The 24,329-nt window shown below is 46.4% G+C and overlaps 2 protein-coding genes across 2 annotated transcripts; both read right to left on the bottom strand.

Annotated features, from left to right (window-relative positions):
- Positions 1 to 5,701: 5,701 nt before the first annotated feature.
- On the bottom strand, positions 5,702 to 7,743 carry LOC119400959 (uncharacterized). Its single transcript, XM_037667837.2, has 2 exons — positions 7,573 to 7,743; positions 5,702 to 5,902 (listed from the first exon to the last, which is right to left on the bottom strand). Exons 1-2 carry the CDS (start codon positions 7,704 to 7,706, stop codon positions 5,767 to 5,769), a joined length of 270 nt encoding a protein of 89 aa, XP_037523765.1. The 5' UTR covers positions 7,707 to 7,743; the 3' UTR covers positions 5,702 to 5,766.
- A 1,975-nt stretch (positions 7,744 to 9,718) lies between these two features.
- On the bottom strand, positions 9,719 to 24,232 carry LOC119400958 (uncharacterized). The gene is made up of 11 exons (XM_037667836.2): positions 24,091 to 24,232; positions 23,473 to 23,488; positions 21,334 to 21,431; positions 20,396 to 20,560; positions 17,854 to 18,100; positions 16,184 to 16,343; positions 14,503 to 14,615; positions 13,898 to 14,036; positions 12,426 to 12,599; positions 10,713 to 10,838; positions 9,719 to 9,929 (listed from the first exon to the last, which is right to left on the bottom strand). The coding sequence occupies exons 1-11, from the start codon at positions 24,230 to 24,232 to the stop codon at positions 9,726 to 9,728; spliced, it is 1,584 nt and encodes a 527-aa protein (XP_037523764.2). The 3' UTR covers positions 9,719 to 9,725.
- Positions 24,233 to 24,329: the final 97 nt, after the last annotated feature.

Raw genomic sequence — 24,329 nt, 5'->3', positions numbered from 1 at the left:
ATAATTTGACGTAACCTGGCCATCATTGCACTGCGTAACCTAACGTTGCTATCCTACAATGACCTAACATCGTGGACGAAATACTCATCTTGAAAGAGTTAAAAAAAAACCACGAAGCACTGAGTCGTAACAAAGTTTATCGAAAAATCAACAACCGATGGACGTGTGCAAAAACATTTATCAGTAACATGATTGTGTCACATGTGCACAAGTATTAACTGGTGTAAGATAACTCCATAAGTTGGTACATAACGCAATTTACCCGTTACCTGACGTAATCATGACTAATTTTGAGTAACATAACGCAATGTAACCTAAATTCACCTAATGCAGCCTGAAATCTCACCTGACTTTATCTAACGCAGCCGAATCTTGCCTACGGTAGCTAAGCCGTATCAGGAACCTGATAGAAGTTAACAACAACGAGCGATCGGGAAAGAACGCAGCATGATAGTCCAAACAGTGCGTTTCGTCACTTAGATTCAGAGAGAAACGAATATTTACGGAAACGTTGATTGCAATTGAATACGAAACACATGACATATTACTGATGTTGTCTAATAGTGTTCGATTCGAACCTCCGTGGTAGCCTAGTACGTAAGGTGTCGCGCTGCTAAGCTCGAGGTCGCGGGTGCGATTTAAAGCCACGGCGGCCGCATTTCGGTGGGGGCGTAATGCAAAAGAACACCCGTGTACTTTGATTTATGTGCACGTTAAAGAACCTCAGGTGGTTGAAATTAATCCCGAGTCGTGCAGTACTGTCTCACAGTCATACGTATCTTAGTTTTCACGCGTGAAACACCAGCAATTATTATTAATGATGGCTACGGCCCATTAAACTCACACGTATCCGGCGTCGTTGTCGTGGGAGCATTCGGACGAGGGCGGCGAGTGTGACATCCTGCACGTGTCCTGCTCGGAGCAGGATATGCTGGACCAGTGTATGCCCTCGAGCGACGCTGGGCTATTCGGTGCAGGGATCAACTTGCGCTCTGCGGGTGCACACACACAACTTTCTCAGTACAGTGCAGCGCGTGAACACACAGGCGACACATGTTATTACTGTGATTTGCTTGGGAAGAAATTGCGAACAGCGCGCTGAGCCATGCAAGAAAAACTGCAAAGGGGAAAGTTCACAGTAAGACACCTTACACCATTAAAGGGGTTTTACCGTGTCTATAACTAACACTCTTACACCCAAGAAAAAGAGACATTTTCACGAATCAATACACCCATATTGTGGGGGATTGCCAATTGTCTAAACGCACCTTTTACTGAAAAAGAGAAAATGAAAGTCTAGTTAGGGAATATATAATTGCATCAACATCCAAGGATAGAATACCACACACACACACACACACACACACACACACACACACACACACACACACACACACACACACACACACACACACACACACACACACACACACACACACACACACACACACACACACACACACACACACACACACACACACACACACACACACACACACACCACACACACACACACACACACACACACACACACACACACACACACACACACACACACACACACACACACACACACACACACACACACACACACACACACACACACACACACACACACACACACCACACACACACACACACCACACACACACACACACACACACACACACACACACACACACACACACACACCACACACACACACACACCACACACACACAACACACACACACACAACACACACACACACCACACACACACACACACCACACACACACACACACACACACACACACACACACACACACACACACACACACACACACACACACACACACACACACACACACACACACACACACACACACACACACACACACACACACACACACACACACACACACACACACACACACACACACACACACACACACACACACACACACACACACACACACACACACACACACACACATGCACACACACGCACACACACAGTTGTACAAGAAATTACACTATTTCCCGCTAAGAGGACCATGAGGCGATGCGAAGCCGGAGCACTTGCACGATCGCGTTCCGTTGGCGTTCGTTGGGTATGCTACCGACATCGCGTCGTGGAACGCGAAGAGGAACTCTACGCACGTCGTGTTTTCCCTCTAGCCTGGCCTTTAATTCTCACAGGGCGAGCGGGGAACGTGGTCGATAGGCGCGCGAGGTAGGGAGAGTAGGAGAGGAGAGGGGGAGGGGACGCGCATGCGCTGGCGCTCATCCAATGCCACCTAGTCTAGGTGGCGTTGGCTCATCGCGGCGTTGCGCAGGAGAGGGGGAGGGGGAGAGGAGGTGTGTGGAGAGGGTTTGCGCATGCGCAGTAAGAGTGGTCACGCCGCACGTCACCACCGGATTGAACTCCGCCATGAGATGCTTCGCATCTAAAAACATTGCATAGTAAAACACGAAATGGACGGAGCGATTGCGCTATAGAAACATACACCGACCACCTGGTATATAGAGCCATGGTATCTTGAGCTGCCGTTGAGTGCCGGGGGAGATATTCTTCTTCTCCAAAATTAAACAATAAACATTCGCAGAACATGCGTGCATTTCTGGTAGGCTTTTAGATAGCCCTGAACAGGCAGATCATTCAGGATTCGTTGCGCTTAACTGGCGAGTACAAAGAAAAAAAAGAAATATACTAACAAGAAATAGCGCGAGATGATTTTGAGCGCAACACTGCCACGTATTTCATAACGTACTTTTCTGTTGAGGGATGTTTAGCCACACCATTTCATGTCTTAGTAAAGCGTTTCTGTGTTAGACTTGTAGTTGAATAGACAAATTTGAGTTGACTTGGTGCTAGACTTAGAGGCTTTGCCTTGATATAAAGCAATCGTGTTTGTGGAATACCTAAGTCCTAATTAATCGGTTTATGGCGAAATAAAGGGATTGCGGCCTAAGTGTAGGTACACTCACTTGCTTCGGCCTCAAGACACTGTTCTGATTGCTACTAAGAGTATGTTTACCGAAATGATCACGGGTTGAAATACTCGCGCGTAGAACATATGATGCGCGGAGCGTTGTTATCGATTTGGACTTTATACGGAACATGACGGCGACAGTAACGCCGACAGCAGAAAGCCGCCGAGGATGTCCATATAATTGCTATGGCAATAAAATCAGAACGCACGCGCTGCTCACCCGCAGGTTGAGGACTTGGCGTCAGCGCCTCCATCGGTTTGTTGGGTGATTTCGGTATGGACGTCCTATTGGTCTTCATTCGTGCACACAAAAAAATAACACGAAATAAATTAGCATACTGTATTAAAGTATAGCGATACGACTCGTAGCTGCAGCAGCAACATCAAAACAGTTATTAAACACAAAACGCGAAGTAAAAAGGAAGGCTAAAGCACCCTGCACTTGCATACGTTTGTGTTAGCTGCTACAACGTGTTTCTGACAATGTAAGTACACATTTTTTCGCATGCATGAAATGCTATAAAAGCCAGGCCAAAAAAAAACTCACAGGGTCTCCTATGCATTCGCCTAAGATGAGTCGAAGGCGAAGGCCATTTTTTTCCTTCTCAGTCTCAACCTTCGTATAACACGTCCGATGTTCTACCAATTGAGCTACAGCGACGGTCGCTTTCCAAAGCGTTATCCGAAGGTTGTGGGTTCGGTCCCTACCTGCGGCAAGTTGATTTTTCATCCACTCTAATTCATGTCCATTTATGTCTTAGTTACTATACTACAGTTTAAGCATGCGATCTACTCCATACCCTCCTTAGCTTTATTGTCTGTTGGTTTCACTGCGTTATACTTCCTGAAGCAAGATCACGTTCATTTTCTTTGAAACAATATTCTGCAGCGTCGTGCCAGTCGGAGCTTGCGTCCGTGTCCTAACCTGGAAAGGAATTTTCGAAGCCGAGATTCCCGAGGTTATTGTATTGTTCAGGCCACCTTGACGACGCAACTCGCCTATCGTTCACGCCAACAATGAATCCTAAGTGCTTCCTAGCTTCCTGCTTCGAAGTAGGAGGAGAACGGTTTTACGGCTTGTAGATGTAGATGTAGATCCTAAAATTTTGACTCACACCCACCACGAGAGATCGGCCAGAAATCGGGTAGCTTAGAAAAAAGATTTAAAAGCTAGAAAATGGAATAATTTCTCGGCTTACCTCGCGGGGTCCACAACGCTCGCGGTCTTCTCTTCTTCTACGTTCTTCACGTGCAAACGAAGCAGCACTGATGCACGTGTTAATCGGCTGTGCCTGGCGAAGTCCCTAGCTAAAATGGACGTTTTCTTGCCCACGATGTGAAACCTAACCGAATGTCTGATGTCATAGAGTTTCTTACAATTATTTGCTACAAAGACGATGCATAAAAGAATGTACGCCGTGAGCTTGAGTGTTTCGATGCGGCTGATTGAAAACTGGAGGGATAGATAAAGATTGTTTTTTTAGTTGTAGTATTTGTTGTAGTCATGTTCGATGTCGTTGGCTTGAGCGGTAAGTAACCGCACTGCAGAATCAGCTGAGTATCAGGCCGTAGTATGAGATCGACAAACGACGTAGTTAATAGTTAGAACATTGACAGATGAACGGTGAAATTCAAGGGTCCGGGAACAACACAAATCTAGGTAAATATACGCAGAAAACTGAACAAAAATATAAGTCTACTTGCCCGAATATTTCCATATTGCTTTTCTTTCTTCCTCAAGAGCTTTCTTAATATTCTTCGGTGTGAGCCAAAACTCTAAGAAAAAAAAGTATGTGTTACTCTTTACGGTGAGTCCTGACTTGCCAGGCATATGACTCTCTTTAAAGATACACCTGAACACTCTTTTGGGTCCCACGACTCTCCGAATAGTGTAAACTTACCTCCAAAAGAGTTCACGTAACTCCTTAAAGAGGGTCATATACGTGGCGAGTCAGGACTCACAGAAAGGAGTCAAATGACTCTAGTATACATTTGGTCGCTGTATTACTGTAAGCTTTTTATTAAGGCGAAAGCCTTCGATGCCTCATCAAACGCGAAAATTGACCGGCGTCCCGCGTCGGCGTCTTCTGTCGGCGTCCGCACGACTGATGCAAAAAAAAAAAAACGTCATCACATGATGACGTCACCACATGACGTCACAGATCGCCAGAATTTGTTACGTGACGTCACATGATGGCGTCTTCACATGCATCTTAGCTAGGTCAATGGTGCGCCGATCACGGAGGCAGTGCAAAACTAGGTGAGGGGCCTCCGATCCTGGAGGCAATGCAAAACCACATTAGGTGCCGAAAGCTTTCGGAGGGTAGCTGCGCAGGAACAACACATCGGCTGAGAAGAAAAAGAAGATGGTTTTTGCCTTACAGTCGTCTTAGGTGTGTGCATGAGGGACCCTGTGAGTTTAACTTAGCTGGATGTCTAAGGTGTAGTAGCTTAATGTCTGATACTGTAACCACACCTCTGTGTGTGCTATAGTTGTATATACATAGAGAAGACGGAGAGAAAAAGCAAAGAAAGTTCGAATTGTTAACCAGGCCACAAATCCTGTTTGATACACCACATGGTTTGGAGGGGGAGAGCAATCACTACTTTTCGCAGCACATTGTGTCTGAAGAACTCATGGGCTGTCGCATTACCGGCAATTTACACTGCAGAACAAAACCACAAACGAGCGTAGTCAAAGTTTGATGAAAGACACCTTTCGCCTGGTGCGCTTTATTTCCACATCTAATGCATATTTTCCTTGACCCCCGAGATGTTTTACGAGATGCGTTCACGGCAGGTGCGGTCCGAGCCGGGCGTCCAGGTGCAGGTCGTGCTGAATGTACGGCGACTCTGGTTCCACGTATGGTGAGCCGTACAGCTGGTCCCTCATCAGGCAGCAGATGTTGTAGCGGTAGCAGCACTGCCTGCGTGTATAGGAAAAATAAATAAATGAGCAAACCAATCACACGCAGTCGCACATTGCGTGCGACTGCGTTTCTGTAGGGACTTTCTGAGGTAGTCCGTTAACAAGGCTAGATTTGTATTTATTGTATCATGTAATTATTCTGCATGTATTGTGCATTACGAACGTATTATGTATGAAGTGTTCAAATTCTCTATGATGAACAATCGTTTCTTTCTGTTCTTTGATACCTTTTATGTTGTGTTGAATGATGTGATTTTAGAGCCCCCCTTACACAATGCCCAACGGGCCTGTAAGGTATTTCAAATAAAAAAAAAGAATAATGAATTTATTAGGCTGCTTATGCGCAGCATTTTTTCCGCGTTGCTTGCTAGGTGCTCAGTGGGCAAATAATGTAAATTGAAACATTGTTTTCACCTACGCCCAGGGCTTGCTGAAGGACCCTGAGATTTAAATCGAAAGTTCGACGGAAACCCGTCTGGTCGGGAAGAAACATGATGAAGGGAACGAAGTACACCGACCAAATAAAAGCTTAAAAGAAAACGACGTTTCGGCTTCCCTACGGAAGCCTTGCTTCTTGAATGGATTGTGAACAAGGTTGGTTGGTTGGTTGGTTCCTAGAGGAATGGCTCAACCCACCACGGGGGATCGACCATGAATCGTGCGGCAGTAGGATTTGTGAAGGAAAAAAAAAAGGCTTCCGTATGGAAGCCGAAACGTCGTTTTCTTTTAAGCTGTTGTTTGGTCGGTGTACTTCGTTCCCTTGACCCTGAGATTTGGTTTTGTTGCAATAATGTTTCACCTCTTCTCTGCCTCTTTCTATATGCCTCCCTGTCCTATTTGAGTTGAATTGCTTGCGTAAAACACGAACACAATAATTAAAGCACGAACTTGAACGTTAAAGAAACTTCACCAATTAGTGCGCAATTAAGCGCTTAAAGCAGCATATGTCGTAATTACAGATTTGGAATCTATCAGCCACTGCGCTAATTTGAGCATAATGATTTGAAAAAAAAAATGTTCTGTACGATTTTCGCCATACCTACAGCTCGCTCGGAGTGCTTGCGCTTCACGATGATTATGATGTTTATAGAACATCTGTCGCTTGTGGCACATAGCCAAGATGTGTGCAAATGAGAGCAATAAATAAAAGCTCAGAGAGTGTTGAAGCGAACCAATGTACACATCCTTACAAGTTGCTTTCACTGTTTATTTTCGTGCCTAATGGGGCACTATTATTGACACCCTTGCCAAGATACCACCGAGTAGGTGTTCTAATGAATTTTATAGCGTAAATTTCTTACATGTTGATAAACGTCTGTGCAATGTTTTTCATTTCCCTTGCGCTTACTTTTTCACACTCGTAATTACGAACGCAGCTCAAGATACAACAACGTTGTTTCTTGAGGAGATCCCATTGCAGTCTTTTACTTCGGGACCCCCTTCTGCGTAATAAGATCCTGTAATCTTCTTAATAATCACAATAAACCAATTCTGGTGCTCAACGTCCGATGCCTGCTTAGAACCAATAGATTTGAGGAAGATTCGGTAGCTATGTTCTCTAATCGAGTCAAACATGAATGTTTTGAGAACAGGCTTCGACATCGGATATTCGTTCGGCAGCGGATATTCGCTTTACTCCTAAACGTAACTGCAACACGCCATACTCACCTGCGCACGGTCTCCGCGATGCCGCAGTACATCCTGCAACGCTGATAGCCCGGAGTCGGCAGCTGAGCCCGAGCCACATCCGAAGCCAGAAGGATTGCGGCCAAAACTAGTACAAATGCCCTCCCTGCAGACATCTTGCTATCGCCCTAGTAACCTTGCGAAACCACGTTTATGGCTTAATGAAAGATGTGCGGTTTCCCGCGATTGGCCTAATATTTGTCAAGGATATAGGCGGACAGCCGGTTACGACTGTTCTTGCAGAGTCAGTAATGTCTGTCTTGTCGTTTTGGCTTGTTGTTGGCTTCTGTAGCCTGTAGTGCACTCGGGTCAGGTCAGACCCACCAGTCGTGGCCAATAAGTACAATCACGTGGTCAACCCCACGTGATATTATCTGCTTCTTGTCAAGCGTTCTACAATCAGCATAGCAGTGCCTTTTTCAAGTGCACCCATTTTTCGTGTTTCCACAGGGTTCGCAAAAGCCGCGACCTTCGTACAAGAGTTCAAACCGTTGACTGATCAAACTGTGCCCCGCTTGTTGCAGAAGTGTGGTTCAAGATTTTAGGACGGCGAAGGACAACGGAGGCCCTTGGAAAGTGGATAAGTTCCAAACTGCTCTCTCATTTTCTCATCCTCGACAAGACGAGTTATGAAAACACACTCGAAAAACGGGGTAGATAAGATCATGCGTTCGGCTCTATCGGTTTCTACAGCGCCGGTTTCAAGCTGGTTGGGTGTTTGTCCACGCGATTTGCTCATTTTTCGTTCTTGTCTCTCGCGAAAGGGTGTCTCGCGGAAGCCGGACGAGTCGCAAACCTTTCAACTTGACCGTTGTCCGGGGTTTCCGAGGAAATCGTAAAGCCGTCTACGCTGGCAACACGTGTATTCGTCCAAACACAGGAGGTTGAATGACCCGCAAAACGGGCCTTGCAAGGAAGCCTAAGGCTGATCCGTTACCTTTGCCACTTATTGCCGCATCTTATCGCGCAATATGTATTAATGCGCCGATAACCAACTCGTCTGGCAACCTCTTGCCCGGTTATTAAGCCTCAAAGAATTAATGAATTTTTCGTGAAGCTTCCAGCATTAGCTGTTTTTCAACACGTAAGTGTGTACTAATGCCGGTGCTCACTTTGAAGCACATCACGTCTGCCACGGAATTGACATTAATAAAAAAGGCACGCGGGTAGCTCAGAAAGAAATTCAGAAAAAAAAAGAACATGAGTTCATGCATGTCGAACTGTGTCATGCCGGCCCAACAGCAGTACAACTGTGCAACGAAGTAGCAATACCAATACACACTGTGCAAATCGTATTTCTTAACGTCCAACACAGCTGTAACTACTTCTAGGAGGGCACGTTTCACTTTCATGTTATGAACAATTCCCATGAATGAGGAATCAAGTCTTCTTATTCCTTACCTCGGTTTTGAAGTTTTCCTGGGGCCCAATGGTGCGCGTTCAGTTTCTCTAATCTTAGTGCTTGTAATAAGCGACAGAAGGAGGTATCGAAGAAATTGAAGAAATTGCATTGCCATTTAATTACTGTGTCATTATGCTGACAAGTAGTCTGTCACGTAGGCAACCTTGATGCGTACTTCCATGCCAAATGATCAGATTGGAGTGGAAGTGGATGGCATGACGTTGTCAAACTGTCGCACATCAAACCTGTACGCGCGAATGCGTACGTGATCGAGCATTATCATCATCATTATTAGGAGCCTCAACATCGTCACCCTTTATCAACATCATCATCATGGCTTCTTTTTATTTATTTATTTATTCCCTACCCCATCGGGTCAGGTGACCTTTGTGACCACTACTACTACTACTATTACTACTACTACTACTACTACTACTACTACTACTACTACTACTACTACTACTACTACTACTACTACTGCTTCTAATACTATTACTATTTCTACTAGTACTACTACTACTACTAAGACGACGACGACGATGTAAAAGTCAATAAGGGACAAGAAAGCGTTGCAACCATCCATGCAGTAGACTGAGCGTTTATTGTAGCACTTTATTTATTGTTAAAACTTTTTTGTACGCGGACGCGTAATTGACGTGTACATAAAGCAACTTTTTGGGCGGGGAATAATCAAGCATGTGCGTACTGTTATCCCCCGCGTGTCGTCAGAGGGTCACGTGGCTTGTTTCTCGCAGTCCCCAACGTTGCCTGGGGTCACGTGACCCGCCTTGAAGAAGTCGAGCACGCGACGAAGCGCGTGCAGAATCGGGAACGGGCCCCGCTTCGTGGAGCAGACGCCCGAGAAGTCCGCGTAGTCGAGGTCGAAAACAGCGATACCGAATTTCGTGGATGTGTGCTGCGCCTTGATTGAGCACAGCTGCAAAGAAATTGTCCGTTAAGCGAGTAAAAAAAAGAGAGAATCGGGATCTAAAGGAGCCGCAGCTTTAACGGAGAAGTTTAAATAGCGGCACTTGTATCTTTACAATTTTGTACGTTGTTTACCGCGAAGTTTAAACAGCGGTATTTGTAGCTTTGTTATCTTATGTTTGACAACGCGCTCACCACGATTAACTTCGACTAAACTCTGGCATAGCCTGACCTAACACAAACAACCTAACCTAACCTAACCTAACCTAACCTAAACTAACCTAACCTAACACACCCTAACTTCTAGCCTAACCCAGCATAAGTCGACTCGACGAAAAGTAACTTCTAACCTTGGCCTATCTTTATTAAGGCGGAAGCCTTAGATGCCACATGAAACGTGAAAAGTGACCGTCGCCGTCGGCGCCAACACGAGTGATGCAAAAAATCACGTGATGACATCATATCAACGTGACGTCACAGGTCGCCGAAATTTGTGACGCCATCGTGACGTCACTGTGACGTCGCATGTCGCTTGGTCAAAGGTGGGCCGATGCCACAGGCATAGCAAGACCACGTCATGTGCAGAAACCTTGTGACGAGAGCTCCGATTTAGCACAAAAATTCTTCTGCAAGGCAACTTAGGCGAAACGCACCGGGACGTCGCTGACATTCTCTGCGAAACCGGTGATAGGCAAAAGCCATTACTTCACCGGAATACCGGAGATGCTAAAACTCTGTCGCACGTCCTAAGACCACGCCAACGGAAAAGCGTGTTCACGTGACCAGAGCTCACCTTTTTGCTAAGTCCCGTCCGGTCGTCGTAAGAGAACACGAGCGACCTGCCGGAATGGCGAAGTTGAGTCGCCTCGTAAAAGGAGCTGTAGATCTCCCTCCTCGAATAGTCCGGGGACTTGCACACCTGTTCACGTTGCAGGCAGCGAAAAGAGCGTACGTAAGAATATTGCGGCTGAAATGTATGAAAGGAAGAAAAAAAATGGGGCAGCTACGAATTAGTAGGGCGAAGACTGAGGAAACAGGGGAGCTGATGGCCTTCTGCTCACCCTTACTTATCTTTCCCACACCCTTGCTATATCATACTACACATGGCTATGGAATCCTTTACCCTCTAACCTCCTACTTTCTCTTATCATCACCCTCACGTCACTCCTCCTCAACTTAGTAGACTTTAGCGCGAAAAACAGGGATAAAGAAAGCAGTACACGAACACGGCGCAAACTATCAACTGAGTTTTATTGAAAAACACACGCGTATAAAGTCTACTAAGATGCTGAACCAACTAGCCCAACAAGACCCTCTTCCGAACTCCTCCACACCGTCACTTCTCTTTCATACCTCCTTGCTTGCTATACAATGTTATGCAATCCTTTACCCTCTCCTCCTCACCCTAACTTCCCTTTCCGGTCCTCCCCTTGCTATACTATACTACGTAAGGATACACTATGCGTTACCCTCTCCCCTCAATTCCCTCCTCCTCAACCTCACTTCTCTTTCCCACCTCATTGCTATAATATACTAGGCGTAGCTTTGCTATGCTTTCTTTTTCCTTCTCTCTCCTTTCCTTCCTCCAACGCGTTGTTAGGCGGCGCACTCGGCGAAGCCAGGCGCAGCTATGCCATGTGTCTGAAGTGTTTAGCTCAGAATTATGAAGACGGGACAAGAAGGGAGAACACGTACACAGGCGCTTCTTGTCCCGTCTTGATAATACTGCGCTAAACACTTCAGGTATGTCGTACCAACAAGGCCAGTAGTCAGCCCTTGCCATGCCAAGTGGTTGCTAGGCGGAACCTCGTGCTCCAACGGCTTCGCTGTTAAAAGTGGGGTGGAGCTCTCAGCATTTAAATGGAGGTAGGTGGAGCCATGGTGGTACACTTGAATAAAGTTATTAAGGCGAAAGCCTTAGGTGCCTCATCAAACGCGAAAATTTACCGTCGGCGTCCCGCCTCGGCGGCGTCAACACGAGGGATGCAAAAAATCATCAGCACGTGATGACGTCACCATATGGCGTCATAATGACGTCATAGATCGCTAGATGTTGTTACGTCATCATCACAAAACGTATCGCGAAAGCACTTCTTGTAGAGATTTTTGTGCTGTACATCTGTGCGCCTCTGTCGTGTACTTTCGTGTGTTTCGTGCCTTGTTTGCGCTGGCCGTCATGAATGCTGTACAGATTCCATAAGCAGGAATCTTTGTTATAAACATGCCTTTGTCAAGGGTGGCTTGTCAACCTTGACGCCAAGAATGACAAGGCGCCTTTCACTAAAACAAGTGCACCGATGAAGACGTCGGCCGGCATATATGAGGAACGCTATTCCTGTTTATGGAACCCCCTTAGTACATTGTGTTTGCATCCGTCGACTGCGTTTTTACTGTGCAGAGGCGCAGATATATCGGTACAACGCTTTGTCTTGTAAGGTATCGAATGACCTAACGAAATGTCAGCTGTGACTTGGTTAGGTTGACAACATGACTTGGTTAGGTTTACCTCGGCGTAGCTGGCGAATGATTCCATGCTGCTATTGCTGATGCAGAAATCCTGGAAAGCCAGTAGGTGCGGGTCTGCGCCCGTCGCTAAACGACCCTTCAACGTCACGGAAAGCGCCAGCTTAGTCTTCGAACGCTGCGTCGACACCACGTCGATGCCGTTTGCCGCCGAAGTCTGCGCGAAGCAATATCAGCCAGGATTAGACGAATATTGGCAATGCGCGAAAATGCTGGAAGAATACAGTCAGCGTTTTTTTCAGTCTTGAAGGCTCGATCAAATTCAGTCAATGTGTTTTGATAACACCCCAACCCACTAGCGGCTACAAAACGCTAGCGTGTTGGGGTGATAGACAGATCTATCTATCTATCTATCTATCTATCTATCTATCTATCTATCTATCTATCTATCTATCTATCTATCTATCTATCTATCTATCTATCTATCTATCTATCTATCTATCTATCTATCTATCTATCTATCTATCTATCTATCTATCTATCTATCTATCTATCTATCTATCTATCTATCTATCTATCTATCTATCTATCTGTCTGTCTGTCTGTCTGTCTGTCTGTCTGTCTGTCTGTCTGTCTGTCTGTCTGTCTGTCTGTCTGTCTGTCTGTCTGTCTGTCTATCTATCTATCTATCTATCTATCTATCTATCTATCTATCTATCTATCTATCTATCTATCTATCTATCTGTCTGTCTGTCTGTCTGTCTGTCTGTCTGTCTGTCTGTCTGTCTGTCTGTCTGTCTGTCTGTCTGTCTGTCTGTCTGTCTATCTATCTATCTATCTATCTATCTATCTATCTATCTATCTATCTATCTATCTATCTATCTATCTATCTATCTATCTATCTATCTATCTATCTATCTATCTATCTATCTATCTATCTGTTTGAGCGACCTAGATACACTACCTTCCACAGTTTGTCTAATATCTAATGAACGCGCCGTGTTATGTACCTAACGAGCTTAGAAAATCCTAGCCGCTAAGCTGTCACAATATGGAACGCAAGCAAACAAGATCATACAAGTACGTCCCATGAAGGGCGCAACTATTTCTAAGAGTGTGGAAGACACTGCAGCGATGAGGGACTCCATAATAATTTTGATCAGCTGGGGCTCTTAAATATTCACCTGAATCTAGATACACCGGAGTACTTTTTTTGTATAAACCAAACAAGTGTCTCTATTCGTAGCACAGTAGGTGCGCCACCCGCCACGTTGGTCTAGTGGCTATGGTGTTCGACTGTTGACCGAGGTCACGGCATCGAATCCCGGCCGCGGCAGCCGCATTAAGATGGAGGCGAAATGCTAGAGTCCCGTGTACTTAGATTTAGGTGCACGTTAAAGAACCCCAAGTGGTCTAAATTTCCGGAGCCCTTCTCTACGGCGTCCCTCATAATCATATCATAGTTTTGGGGTGTAAAGCCCCAATAATTATTATTAGTAGGTGCTCCACGCTCACCAGATCGTGCTGGTAGCTGCCATGACCACTGGCTGGTCTATGTAGCACCGTCGGCGGCATGATGATGCAGGTGGGCAAGGTATTGTCCCCGCGGACGTAGTGGCCAAGAGCAATGAAGACGTCCGGCACATTGTTTTGCCTGAGCATGTGTGCAGAGAAAAAAAATTCACCGACGATTACGATACTGCCTAATGCGTATTCTCTCTCCCCTCCCCCTCTCCATTCCCCTTTCCCCCTCTCCCCCCTCTCTCCACTTCCCCTCTCCCTTTCCCCTCTGAAATGCGGGCTCGACATGCCAAAACGCTGCTTCGCATCGCCTCATGGTCCCCTTTAGTGGGAGATGGTGTGATGTTTTTTCTTCAGTCGACTGTATTGACTGAGGGAAATCGACGGGCGTGCGACTGCATGGCAAAGCAGGGTAGGAGACAAGTGAAAACTGATAACCCTAGTGTATCGACCAATCGAGAGCTTATTTCCTCATGACGTCACGTGAAGAGGCTACTAGCGTCACGAATTCTGCCGAAAAGACGAGAAACGCTAGGAGAGAATAACGCACTCGATCTTTGTTTTTTTGAGAGGCTGTTTAGGGGCCCTTTAAGACTTACTTGAAATAGCGGACATATGTGTCAGCCAAGGTGTCGTTGGGAATGGCTGCGGCAAGAAATGAGAGCATCGTGTTGCCCATACGCCTGAGTGGCACCGTTCTTGAGTGCACGATCTGCGAAAAGACCGAATACGTCAGCAAGACGTCATTCCTAACGTCATTCGCTACATACAGCGCACGTCAAAAGTTTACCGAGCGCAGGAATAGTAGCTACTCACTACAGGCAGATACACACGAGTTCCCGCACAGAACGTCCGAAGCACTTACCTTAGTACTGATTTCGGAACAAGATATCCAAGTATTCCTTTTTTCCACAAGCAATCCGCGAATTACAAAACCACTCGAAAGTTTCAAGGCCAACATATCAAACAATGCTTTGTAGATATGACCGGAATGCAGGCGCACTGCACCCGCCACGGTGGTCTTGAGGTTATTGTGCACAACTGCTGACACGAAGGTCGCCGGATCGAATCTCGGCCGGGGCGGCCGCTTTTCCGATGGAAGCAAGAACGCTTGAGGCCCGTGTACTTAGATTTAGGAGCGCATTAAAGAACACCGGCTGGTCAAAATTTGCAGAGGACTCCACTACGGCGTCCCTCATAATCATATCGTAGTTTTGGGACGTGAAACCGGAACAATTATCATTATGTGGGTCATGGTAGGTTCGATTCCGCATTATACCCTGACTTTTATTCTTTGAACCCATCGGAATTTTTCATTCGCGAACAACGCTACGGACACCGACGCCGCATTTTCTGAGACATGGCCTGTTTAACGCTACCGCGTTAATAAACCGCTTCATCGTGTATTAATGTGCCAGTTTATGTAAAAAAAAGCACAAAGCTTTCGTTTTGATGCTTAAAAAACGTCATTGAAAAGAACAGTATTAAATATGTTTCTTATTCTAACCTGACATGCGGTTAAACTAGATTATGCTTTGTATGCCAACCTAAAATGCTGTTAAACTGTTGTATACAAGTTAGATGTTCTCATTACGTTACGTATGCTAATCTAAACTGTAATTAAATTATTGCGTAACTCTGTCTCCTGCCTGTAAATTTATGCATGTTATTTCAGAATAACTTCTTCCTGGGCGAGTTGGTGTTCACTAAACGTATTGTAGTAGCGCAAAGTTTGCCTGTTTCTTCTGTCTCCTTTTTTTACGAACTTTGCGCTGTTACAATATGTTTAATATGTATGTTATGGTTGCATGCATCCATACTATCATTCTGCTCTGTATCCATGAAAGAGGATAATTTTGAGGGCTCGTTTCCTTGTTTGACACAACCTTAATGAAAACCAGCAGATAATGAAGCCAAAGAAGGCATAGGGGACGGTAACTGTGCAGTTTTAAGTGTATTGTTGTAATTGTGATAGAGATGTGAAGAAAGTGAAAGGGACGAAAAGACAACTTGCCGATGGCAGGGACCAGACCTACAACCTTCGGCATGCAACCGAACCTGCAGCCTTCGGATCCGAAGGTTGCAGGTTCGGTTGCATGTTTTATGTGCGATTTTCAATAGTGACGTTCTAGAGGCAGATAACAGCTACGTTCCAAATGCAGGTACCCGGCACCATACACTTGTTTTCTGTATTAGAAACCTGAAAGCCGCAGCGTCCACAGCCTGTCCGACCCCAATGAATTAGACGAGCCACGTCCTACTCGAATATTAGATACGCACCCTGAGAGATAGCAGGGCCTCTAGTAGGTCTTGTTCGCTCGTGTCCACGGTTGGAGTGTCCAGGACGCCGTAGTGATAGATTTCCTTTTCCCAGAAGGGCTTCAGCGGCTCGAAAGATGAGTCGGCCTGGAGCAGGGCCGACGCGAAGTGAGACATACAACTGCGTCATGGAAAAAAAAAAATAGGCAGCGAAATTTCCAGTGGGTAACTGTCGTGCAGTGCACGAAGCATGTGTTGGAGGGAGGCAGCTGCGAAGTAGTACACATGCATTATTTTATTAGGTTGTTACAATGTCGAACAGCTAATATTAGCCGACATTTGGCAGACACTAGCCTAGAGCTGGCCATCGCTATACTCTGATACATCAGCTGCATCTTGCAGTAGGTGCGTTCGCACCAAGAAATGGTTCAATAATATTACCACCCGTAATGTGATTTTTTTTTTCGTTTTTAGACTGAGTAATAAAGAAAGACGCTTTTTAACTTAAAAATAAACAAACCGCGTCATTTGTACGGTTGCCAGTAGGTTTTTCTGGATCGCTTAGCGTCTCTTTATTTTCGCATCGTGGCCTCCGCGATTAGTTCCGGTAGCACGCAGCCGGATCCACTCGCGGAGGCCAGATTAAAATGACGGAATCCAAGCGATCCAGGCGCGAGACGCACGGACTTGCACATTTTACTGACCGAACTTCGTGCAAAGCTTCCACAGCGTTGCACCTGGCGTATGAAAGGGAGTGCAGCCAAGATTGGACAAAAAGTTATCCAAGGTTACACACGTGCTCATATTCTGCTGGAAAGCGCGGTGGGCTTCCAACAAACTGTACGCCTTTTCAAAGGAAGCTTGTTATGAGCTACAGATTTCGGTGGCGGAGTAGTACGCGCACAACCAGGCGTCGGTCGGGTACAGAAATGCGGCTCTGGAAGGCGCGCCTGTAACAAGCGTAATTTGTATGCGCCGTTTTCTAATAATGGATGCTCTCGCGATCGCGGGCTCGTCGGCGATCAGCCATTTATGACATGGTAATCTCATCTTTTATCGAGGCCACTTGTCACTTCACGTTTCCGCATTTCAGTGTTGCCAGGATATGAACGCATGACCTCACGTTACGGTGCCGGCGCCGGAACGGGTGTCATGAGGCAAGCGAAACGGCTCTGATTGGTTGCGGGAGTGGCGTGCGTAGGCGCGCCCTAACGCCACTCCCGCAAATAATCAGAGCCGTTTCGGTTTCCCCTGGAATAGAAAAACAGAAACAATGATAGAAAGAAGGAAAGAAAGAAAGAAAGAAACAGAAAGTAGTAGGCCAGACACACACACACTCCAAGCTTCACTTCAATCAATCAATCAATCAATCAATCAATCAATCAATCAATCAATCAATCAATCAATCAATCAATCAATCAATCAATCAATCAATCAATCAATCAATCAATCAATCAATCACCACTTCAGGAAGTAGAGGGCATGGGAAGAAAAAGCTCTTCTGAGCTTGACTTGGCTTCCCAGCCTTACAGTTCAGTTGCAGTGACGGTATGCAAAAAACTGGCGTACATAAGTATAAACACACAGGGAGCATACTTTCTCGATATTCCCGATAAGGGAAGACCTTCTTTTTTTCTTTCGCGTGCATGTGTCTTTTCGTCACCAAATGAACTACGGCTCCCTTCTCTCACCTGTGAGCGATGCCAACGCCGAAAGCCGTGGCCTGGTACGTCGGGTAGGCGTCAACGAAGGCGCTCAGGCTGGCGTCGAAACCTCTGGGAGCCAGGAGCGGGTCCGTGTAGCCCTTGTAGAGCGAGTCGTATAAGATGTAGTCGCACAACGCGTCCGGTGGGAACATCTGCGTCGAGTTGATCTTCGCGCCCATTGTGCACACCAGAGGCTCGTCGACGTTCCCTATACGAGGTCGCCTTGACGAGGCTGCATACCGTACGCAAAAAAAAAAAGACGAAAACCCTTTAAGCATGAACACACAGTTGTTTGGCCACAGCGCACACATGCGCGGAATGTATTTTGATACATTAGACAAAAAAAAAAGCATGCTTGATGGCTCCGTCATAGAAATCGGTGTAACACGACAGTGAAACGTGCCTTCCCAGAAGCATAGGGGTGCGCACATGGGGGGGGGGCAGGGGGGCAGGGGGGCGGCCGCCCCCCCCCCGTAGTCACCTAAGATGAGGGGGGGGCGAAAAGTCTTCCCCATACATTGACTTAATAGGGAGGGGGGGGGCGCCGCGATGAACCTTCGCCACCTCTGAAGGGGAACCCTGCGCACGCCTACGCACAGAAGTAGTTGATTGTTTATTGTACATTGATATATTAGAGCTTCCGCAATGACTATTTGTGTTTAGCAGCTATAGCACCGTTTAACGATGCCGCCTGGTGGCGCATTTCCATTCCGACCACTAACGTCCATGATAATCATTAAACCTTTGTGGTAATTGAAGTAGTTAGCATAAACCTGGACGCAACATATGGTGAATCCCGTGCAAAGATGGCATCAACAAGCACATAATAAACACTAGTACTCGATATGCACTCATTCAAATAATAATAGTAATATCTGGGGTTTAACGTCCCAAAAACTCATTCAGTGCGTCGTCATTTGAGGAGAGGAACGGCAAGATGTGGGCTCCCCAGTAATAGGGTAACCTATGCCCCTGCTCATGGATACACTTCCACACAGCGCTTCACGAACGCGAGTTGCAGAGTTCGTAACATGAGCCATGACCGCGCCAAGGCGTTCCACTTCCCGCTGGTGTCTCACTCGCGGAGAAGGTGTGAGATATGTAAGGTGCGATTGTAAAGCCTCGTGCATGTGTGTGTGTGTCTCGTTTTGTCAAAATGCAGAAAGTGCGGATGGATGTACCGGAGTGGGTTTCCAGAGTGGAATCGTTGCAGTAGGAAACTGGCCGCTAAGGAAGGCCTCTGCTCGTGACGAGTTGTAGGTGCCAGTCAGACTGACGTACAGATAGATACAGACAGGCAGACAGACAGGCAGACCGATAGACATACATGCCTTAGTTTTAACGTGCAGTCACCTAACAGCTAATGGTGCGTATTGATTTTTGAACGAAGAAACAGCGCTAGGACAGGACAGGACGACGACGAGAGGAGACAAGCATGGCGCTGACCAACAACCATATTTTAGTGCGTTTGCACGTCAATATATACAGGAGAAAACACAGTCAGTATGTTTCCCCTGTATATATTATAGTATTAGTATTAGTATTAGTATGTGTCCCCCTGACTAACCAGCCCAATTCAAGACATTAATGGTGCATCACTGCACTGTTCCCTGATTTACGATTAGCGTGTGAAAATTCTTGTGTGAGGCGATAAAGAAAAAAAAAAAGTCGGTAGCGCAGTGTATGGAGCGACCAGCACCTATCGCCGCGGGTTGAGAGGTCATGGGTTCGACTTCAAGGTCATCCGCATAACGAAACTTTCTACTTTTTCTTTGTCATCTGTCCGTGTGCATTTAACCAACGTCATTCACAGCACGAAAATGACGCCAGTGAAACGCTGGTGCACCCCGCCATAAAACACTTTCGTGTAAAAAAATGTTGTAAACCAGCGGCCGTGGTGTCGTTCTCACTTTGTGTCGTACGCGCTGTCATTTACTGCGTACTTGGCGCCAACGAGCTTAACGCTGCTCTCTTTTGCAGTAGGAAACTGGCCGCTAAAGAAGGCCTCTGGTCGTGACGAATTGTAGGTGCCAGTCAGACTGACATTCAGATAGATAGACGCAATATTAATGAGAACTAAGAGACAGTAATGCCAAGGAAAGTGTAGGGGATGGTATTTGTAGTCTCTGCCGGTCCCTGCCGGCGGCAAGTTATCTTTTCCTCAACTTTACTTTATTCACATTTATATCCTAATTACTACAAATAGCGTCCCCTATACTTTCCTTGGCATTATTATCTGTTAGGTCTCATTAATACTGTGTCTAACAAAAAGTCTTCTTTTCTTCATGGATAGATAGATAGACAGACCGACATACATACATACATACATACATACATACATACATACATACATACATACATACATACATACATACATACATACATACATACATACATACATACATACATACATACATACATACATACATACATACATACATACATACATACATACATACATACATACATACATACATACATACATACATACATACATACATACCTTATACACTAGCGATAGACCTACTTTTTGGTAGTGGGTTTTTCGACGCAGAAGGCGCAGGAGGAGTGTCCATGTCGGTGGAGTTCTGGGCGTCTGCCCCGCTGAGGAACAAGTGAATGTTACCACCGCCGCCGGGGATGCTGCTGTCTAGGTAGTCTGTCTCGGTCGTCCCGCTGGACAACTGGTGGCCTGCGAAAGCGTGCATTCTCATGTAAGTCAAGTGTGACTGGTTTGCTATACGAAAGTAGGGGAATTATCCGAGGGGCTCATTTTCTCTACTACACGCAACTAATGAAACCGAAAGACAATTGAGCCAAGGAAAGCATAGGGGCCATTTTTGTGGTTTTTTAATTGTATTGCTGTGATTTTCACTTAAATTGAAAGAAATTAAAGTGGACGAAAAATCCCCCTTTCTGTCGGTGGGATCCGAAACCACAACCTTCGAATTACGTGTCCGATGCTCTACCGTTTGAGGGACAACGGAGGGTGCTCCCCCGTCCACTTTTTCGTAGGGTATTTATGTGAGCTTAATACCTGGGAATGTTAGTCAGCGCACCCCTTAGCCCAGGCGATGAGCGTGGCACGCTCTTTTTTGCCAGAGATCTCCGTTCTGCGACACTTCAGTGGACCAGTGTTAAGAAGTGTGGTTTGCACCATTTCTTTGGTGCATACGTTTTTGCCCACGGACCCTTCATTTTAGTGGACAGTGGTGAGAAGTGGGCCTTCCCAATTCCCGCGGCGCATATCTGCGCTAGGGACAACCTGCCTACGGAAGTCCGTTTCGCCTTGGCATATACAACTTCAATGTGAAACAAAATCAGCTCGGTCAACACAGGTTAAGTTGGAGATCATCGAGGGAGGCCGTCGTCTTGCAGGGGGCATAGTAATAGGCTGATGATGATGATAATGATGACGTAGAGACACGAGAAAGTATGCACTTAGACACCAAAACTAGAGCTCACCTAGCGCCAGCAGGATGAGCGTAGTTACTGAGCCTATAAGCATGAAGAAGATGACGGCCAGAAGGGTCATCACCATTGAGGGCGCATTGAAACACCATCTGCGCAAAACAAACAACACCGGTACATAAGTACAGGGCTTAAACGTATACTGAAAAGGAAAAAAAAAACGCCAGGCCTGCGCGGAAAGCGCAGCACAGTCACAGCGAAAGCTGGAAGAGCGGCATTTTTAGAGTGTTATAAACTCTCCTGTGGCTACTAATACAGGTACATTAGCAACGTACCCACTACGCCACGAAGCGTAATTTTTGGGAAGCTGGGAAGCACCCAGCACGACATTATTCGTTGTTCTGCGGAGAAGCGAGGTACCATATGCAAGCGATTATGTGCAGTTTGTTGATGCGGCGGTTGATGACGATGAATAATTAAGGTTGCGCCCTTTGTAATGGGTTGGAAGCTTTAAACGACCCACTAGTTACGTAATGCATATTGTGTGACGCCCGGTCGTTATTTAACTGTCCCACCACGCTTTATAACATACGTTAACCGGAGAAACGTAGAGCGAGAGAGAGAGAGAATTGACTTTATTGAGACCCTGAGGAAATGGATCATGGGAGCCTTATGGGCTTCCTTGGCAACCAACAGAAGTGCACATGCGAGGAACCCACTACGCTATAAATCATTGTAATTTTTGAGAAGTAGGGCAGCAGGCACTGTGCCATTTTTCGTCATTCTACAGACAGCCGTGGTACCTGCTAAACGCATGTAAGGCATTATGCGCACTTTGTTGATGCTGTGCGTGATGAGTATGAAGAATTATGGCAGAGCTCTTTGTAATGGGTTGGAAGCATTCAACAACCTACTCGTTGCGCAATTCGCATTGTGTGACGCCTGGTTACAGAATTCGCGTTGTGCGACGCTTGGTGCTTATTCTACTCTTTTACCACGCTATATTGCATATGCTAATGTGGTTCGTTCCCGAAATGAAGCCTGTATAGGACCTTTTTGCAAAGCAGTTTCAAGCACCGGCATGGCTCAGAGGTTGAATACTGGGCTCCCACGCAGAGGGCCCAGGTTCGAACCTCGTTCCATCCTGGCATTTTTTTCTTATTTAGTTTTTTTTTCTTATTTCGAGCGATACTGGTTACGGACACCGGCGGCGGCGGCGGCGGCGGCGGCGGCGGACAACTACGGCACCAAAAACGGCCGGTGAAATGATCTCATAACAGATTTCGCTGTAAAAACGTTTTAGAACGAAAGCTCTAAAACTCCACATCTCCCAAGGTCATTCATCGCGTCGCAGTGACCTTGAGGTGCCGGAGAACGTGTGGCGGGCGTGACGTCATGCCACGTGATTGGCTGTGGAAAGGCGTTGGAATTGCGCTCGCTCGGAGCCTCGCCGCTGAGGTACCACGTGACAAGGAAAATGTTGAAAGGGACGCCATACCATCCCGAGGTGGAAATTTAGTTGTGTGGCTGCAGTTCTGCACGGCGAGCGGAGTTACACGCGTCTGATAACCGAAACGCGGCCCTTGCTCGTTTAGCTCTTTCGTTCGCTACGCTGCATTCGTCGGCTCGTCTCTCCTCCTGCTCGAGTGTTTCTCCTTGTCATGCAATGGCAACGAGCAGGGAGCGCGTGAACCGTTCGCACGTAACAAGAGGTATCGTAGCGCTAGCAGACATGGACGAGAAAGTCACAAAGGGACGAGCGCTCCCCCGTAGACCGCTCGTCCCTTTGTCTTTCTCGTCCATGTCTACTAGGGCTAGGCTAGATTTTGATGCATTCAACCAACTAGCCCAAAAAGCCACTTTGTCAATCTTCGCTCGTGTCTTGCAGATCACTAAGCAAGTGACGAAGGCACTCATGGCGGAACACCTTCTCCCCCACTCCTCCCTGTCCACAATTCCCGACTTCAACCCATACATTGATATAAACGAGGGATGCATTTTTTCGCATTCATCTCGTGTACTTCGTAGCCAAGTTGACTCATGTAAGCTTTGGTGCCAGCGGCATATCACCCAATCGTTTACATAGCGCACTTGTCCGTCCGATGCCAAGGTTAGCGGCTAAGTTCATTTTAACGTTAAAACATCGATATGTTGAAGCGCAAGTTTAGATCAAGCCAAAATGCCTGTACTTACTTGGGCACCTCTTCATCTGAAAAAAAAAAGAATAAATACTTAGCGGCGATTCAGCGGTGAATGCAAGAGTTACCAATCAATTACACTGATAGGCTGCTAGCCAACATCCAATGCCTACACTACCCAACATAGCCGGTAGTATCTCAGTAAGTACGGTAGCCCGCCTACATGGAACAGCCCGATTTCACACAAACTCTGGAACACTTTCCCTGTTTTCCCCTCCTAACGTTAGCCCACAAGAAAAAAAAAATCGTCAGTGCCTTTTGTCTGCGCCTTGAAGGATTGTTCCATGTGCGCCTTGAAGAAAAACTTTTTTTTTTAATCTGTGGTTTAACGTTCCAAAACCACGATATGATTATGAGAGACGCCGTAGTGAGGGGCTCCGGAAATTTCGACCACCTGGGGTTCTTTAACGTGCACCTAAATCTAAGTACACGGGCCTCAAACATTTTCGCCTCCATTGAAAATGCAGTTGCCGCGGCCGGGATTCGAACCGCGATTGAAGAAAAACTTAATCCAACCTAACCTAGCCATACGCTTCCAGCTCACGGCTTCAGTTAAGCAAGCAAACCTTGCTTTGCGCTCCGACTCCTGTCCGCTATCATGCTTCGTACGTACCTTTGGTGACAGTAGACGTGGTAGACGCCGTCGAGTAGTACGTCGTTTGAGTGTAAGGCCAGGTAGTAGCCGTCTGGTCGTAGTAGCTCTGGTACGGGGCGTAACTCTCCGGTGTCTCGTAGGAAGCCGCAGGGTACGACATGCTGCTGGCAAGCTGGTGAACCTGCAAACGGACGGAAGCAGCACTTCTACTTGAGCACGTTTCGCGGTGTTCAGTACAGAGAGGAGCGCTATTGTCG

This window comes from Rhipicephalus sanguineus, chromosome 7 (assembly GCF_013339695.2).
Source record: "Rhipicephalus sanguineus isolate Rsan-2018 chromosome 7, BIME_Rsan_1.4, whole genome shotgun sequence".
Taxonomy (NCBI): Eukaryota; Metazoa; Arthropoda; class Arachnida; order Ixodida; family Ixodidae; genus Rhipicephalus; species Rhipicephalus sanguineus.
Note: the sequence above shows the minus strand (reverse complement) of the source record. Positions and strands in the feature narration are given on the sequence as shown.

Excerpts from the sequence above, each read along its gene's own strand:
- LOC119400959 (XM_037667837.2), bottom strand. The coding sequence starts at position 7,706 with ATGTCTGCAGGGAGGGCATTTGTACTAGTTTTGGCCGCAATCCTTCTG. Across the intron at positions 5,903-7,572 it reads ATCGCGGAGACCGTGCGCAG|GCAGTGCTGCTACCGCTACA; the intron begins GTGAGTATGGCG and ends CTATACACGCAG.
- LOC119400958 (XM_037667836.2), bottom strand. The coding sequence starts at position 24,232 with ATGTCGTACCCTGCGGCTTCCTACGAGACACCGGAGAGTTACGCCCCG. Across the intron at positions 14,616-16,183 it reads AGGCCCTGCTATCTCTCAGG|ATCGTGCACTCAAGAACGGT; the intron begins GTGCGTATCTAA and ends GTCTTTTCGCAG. Across the intron at positions 14,037-14,502 it reads ACATATGTCCGCTATTTCAA|GCAAAACAATGTGCCGGACG; the intron begins GTAAGTCTTAAA and ends ACACATGCTCAG.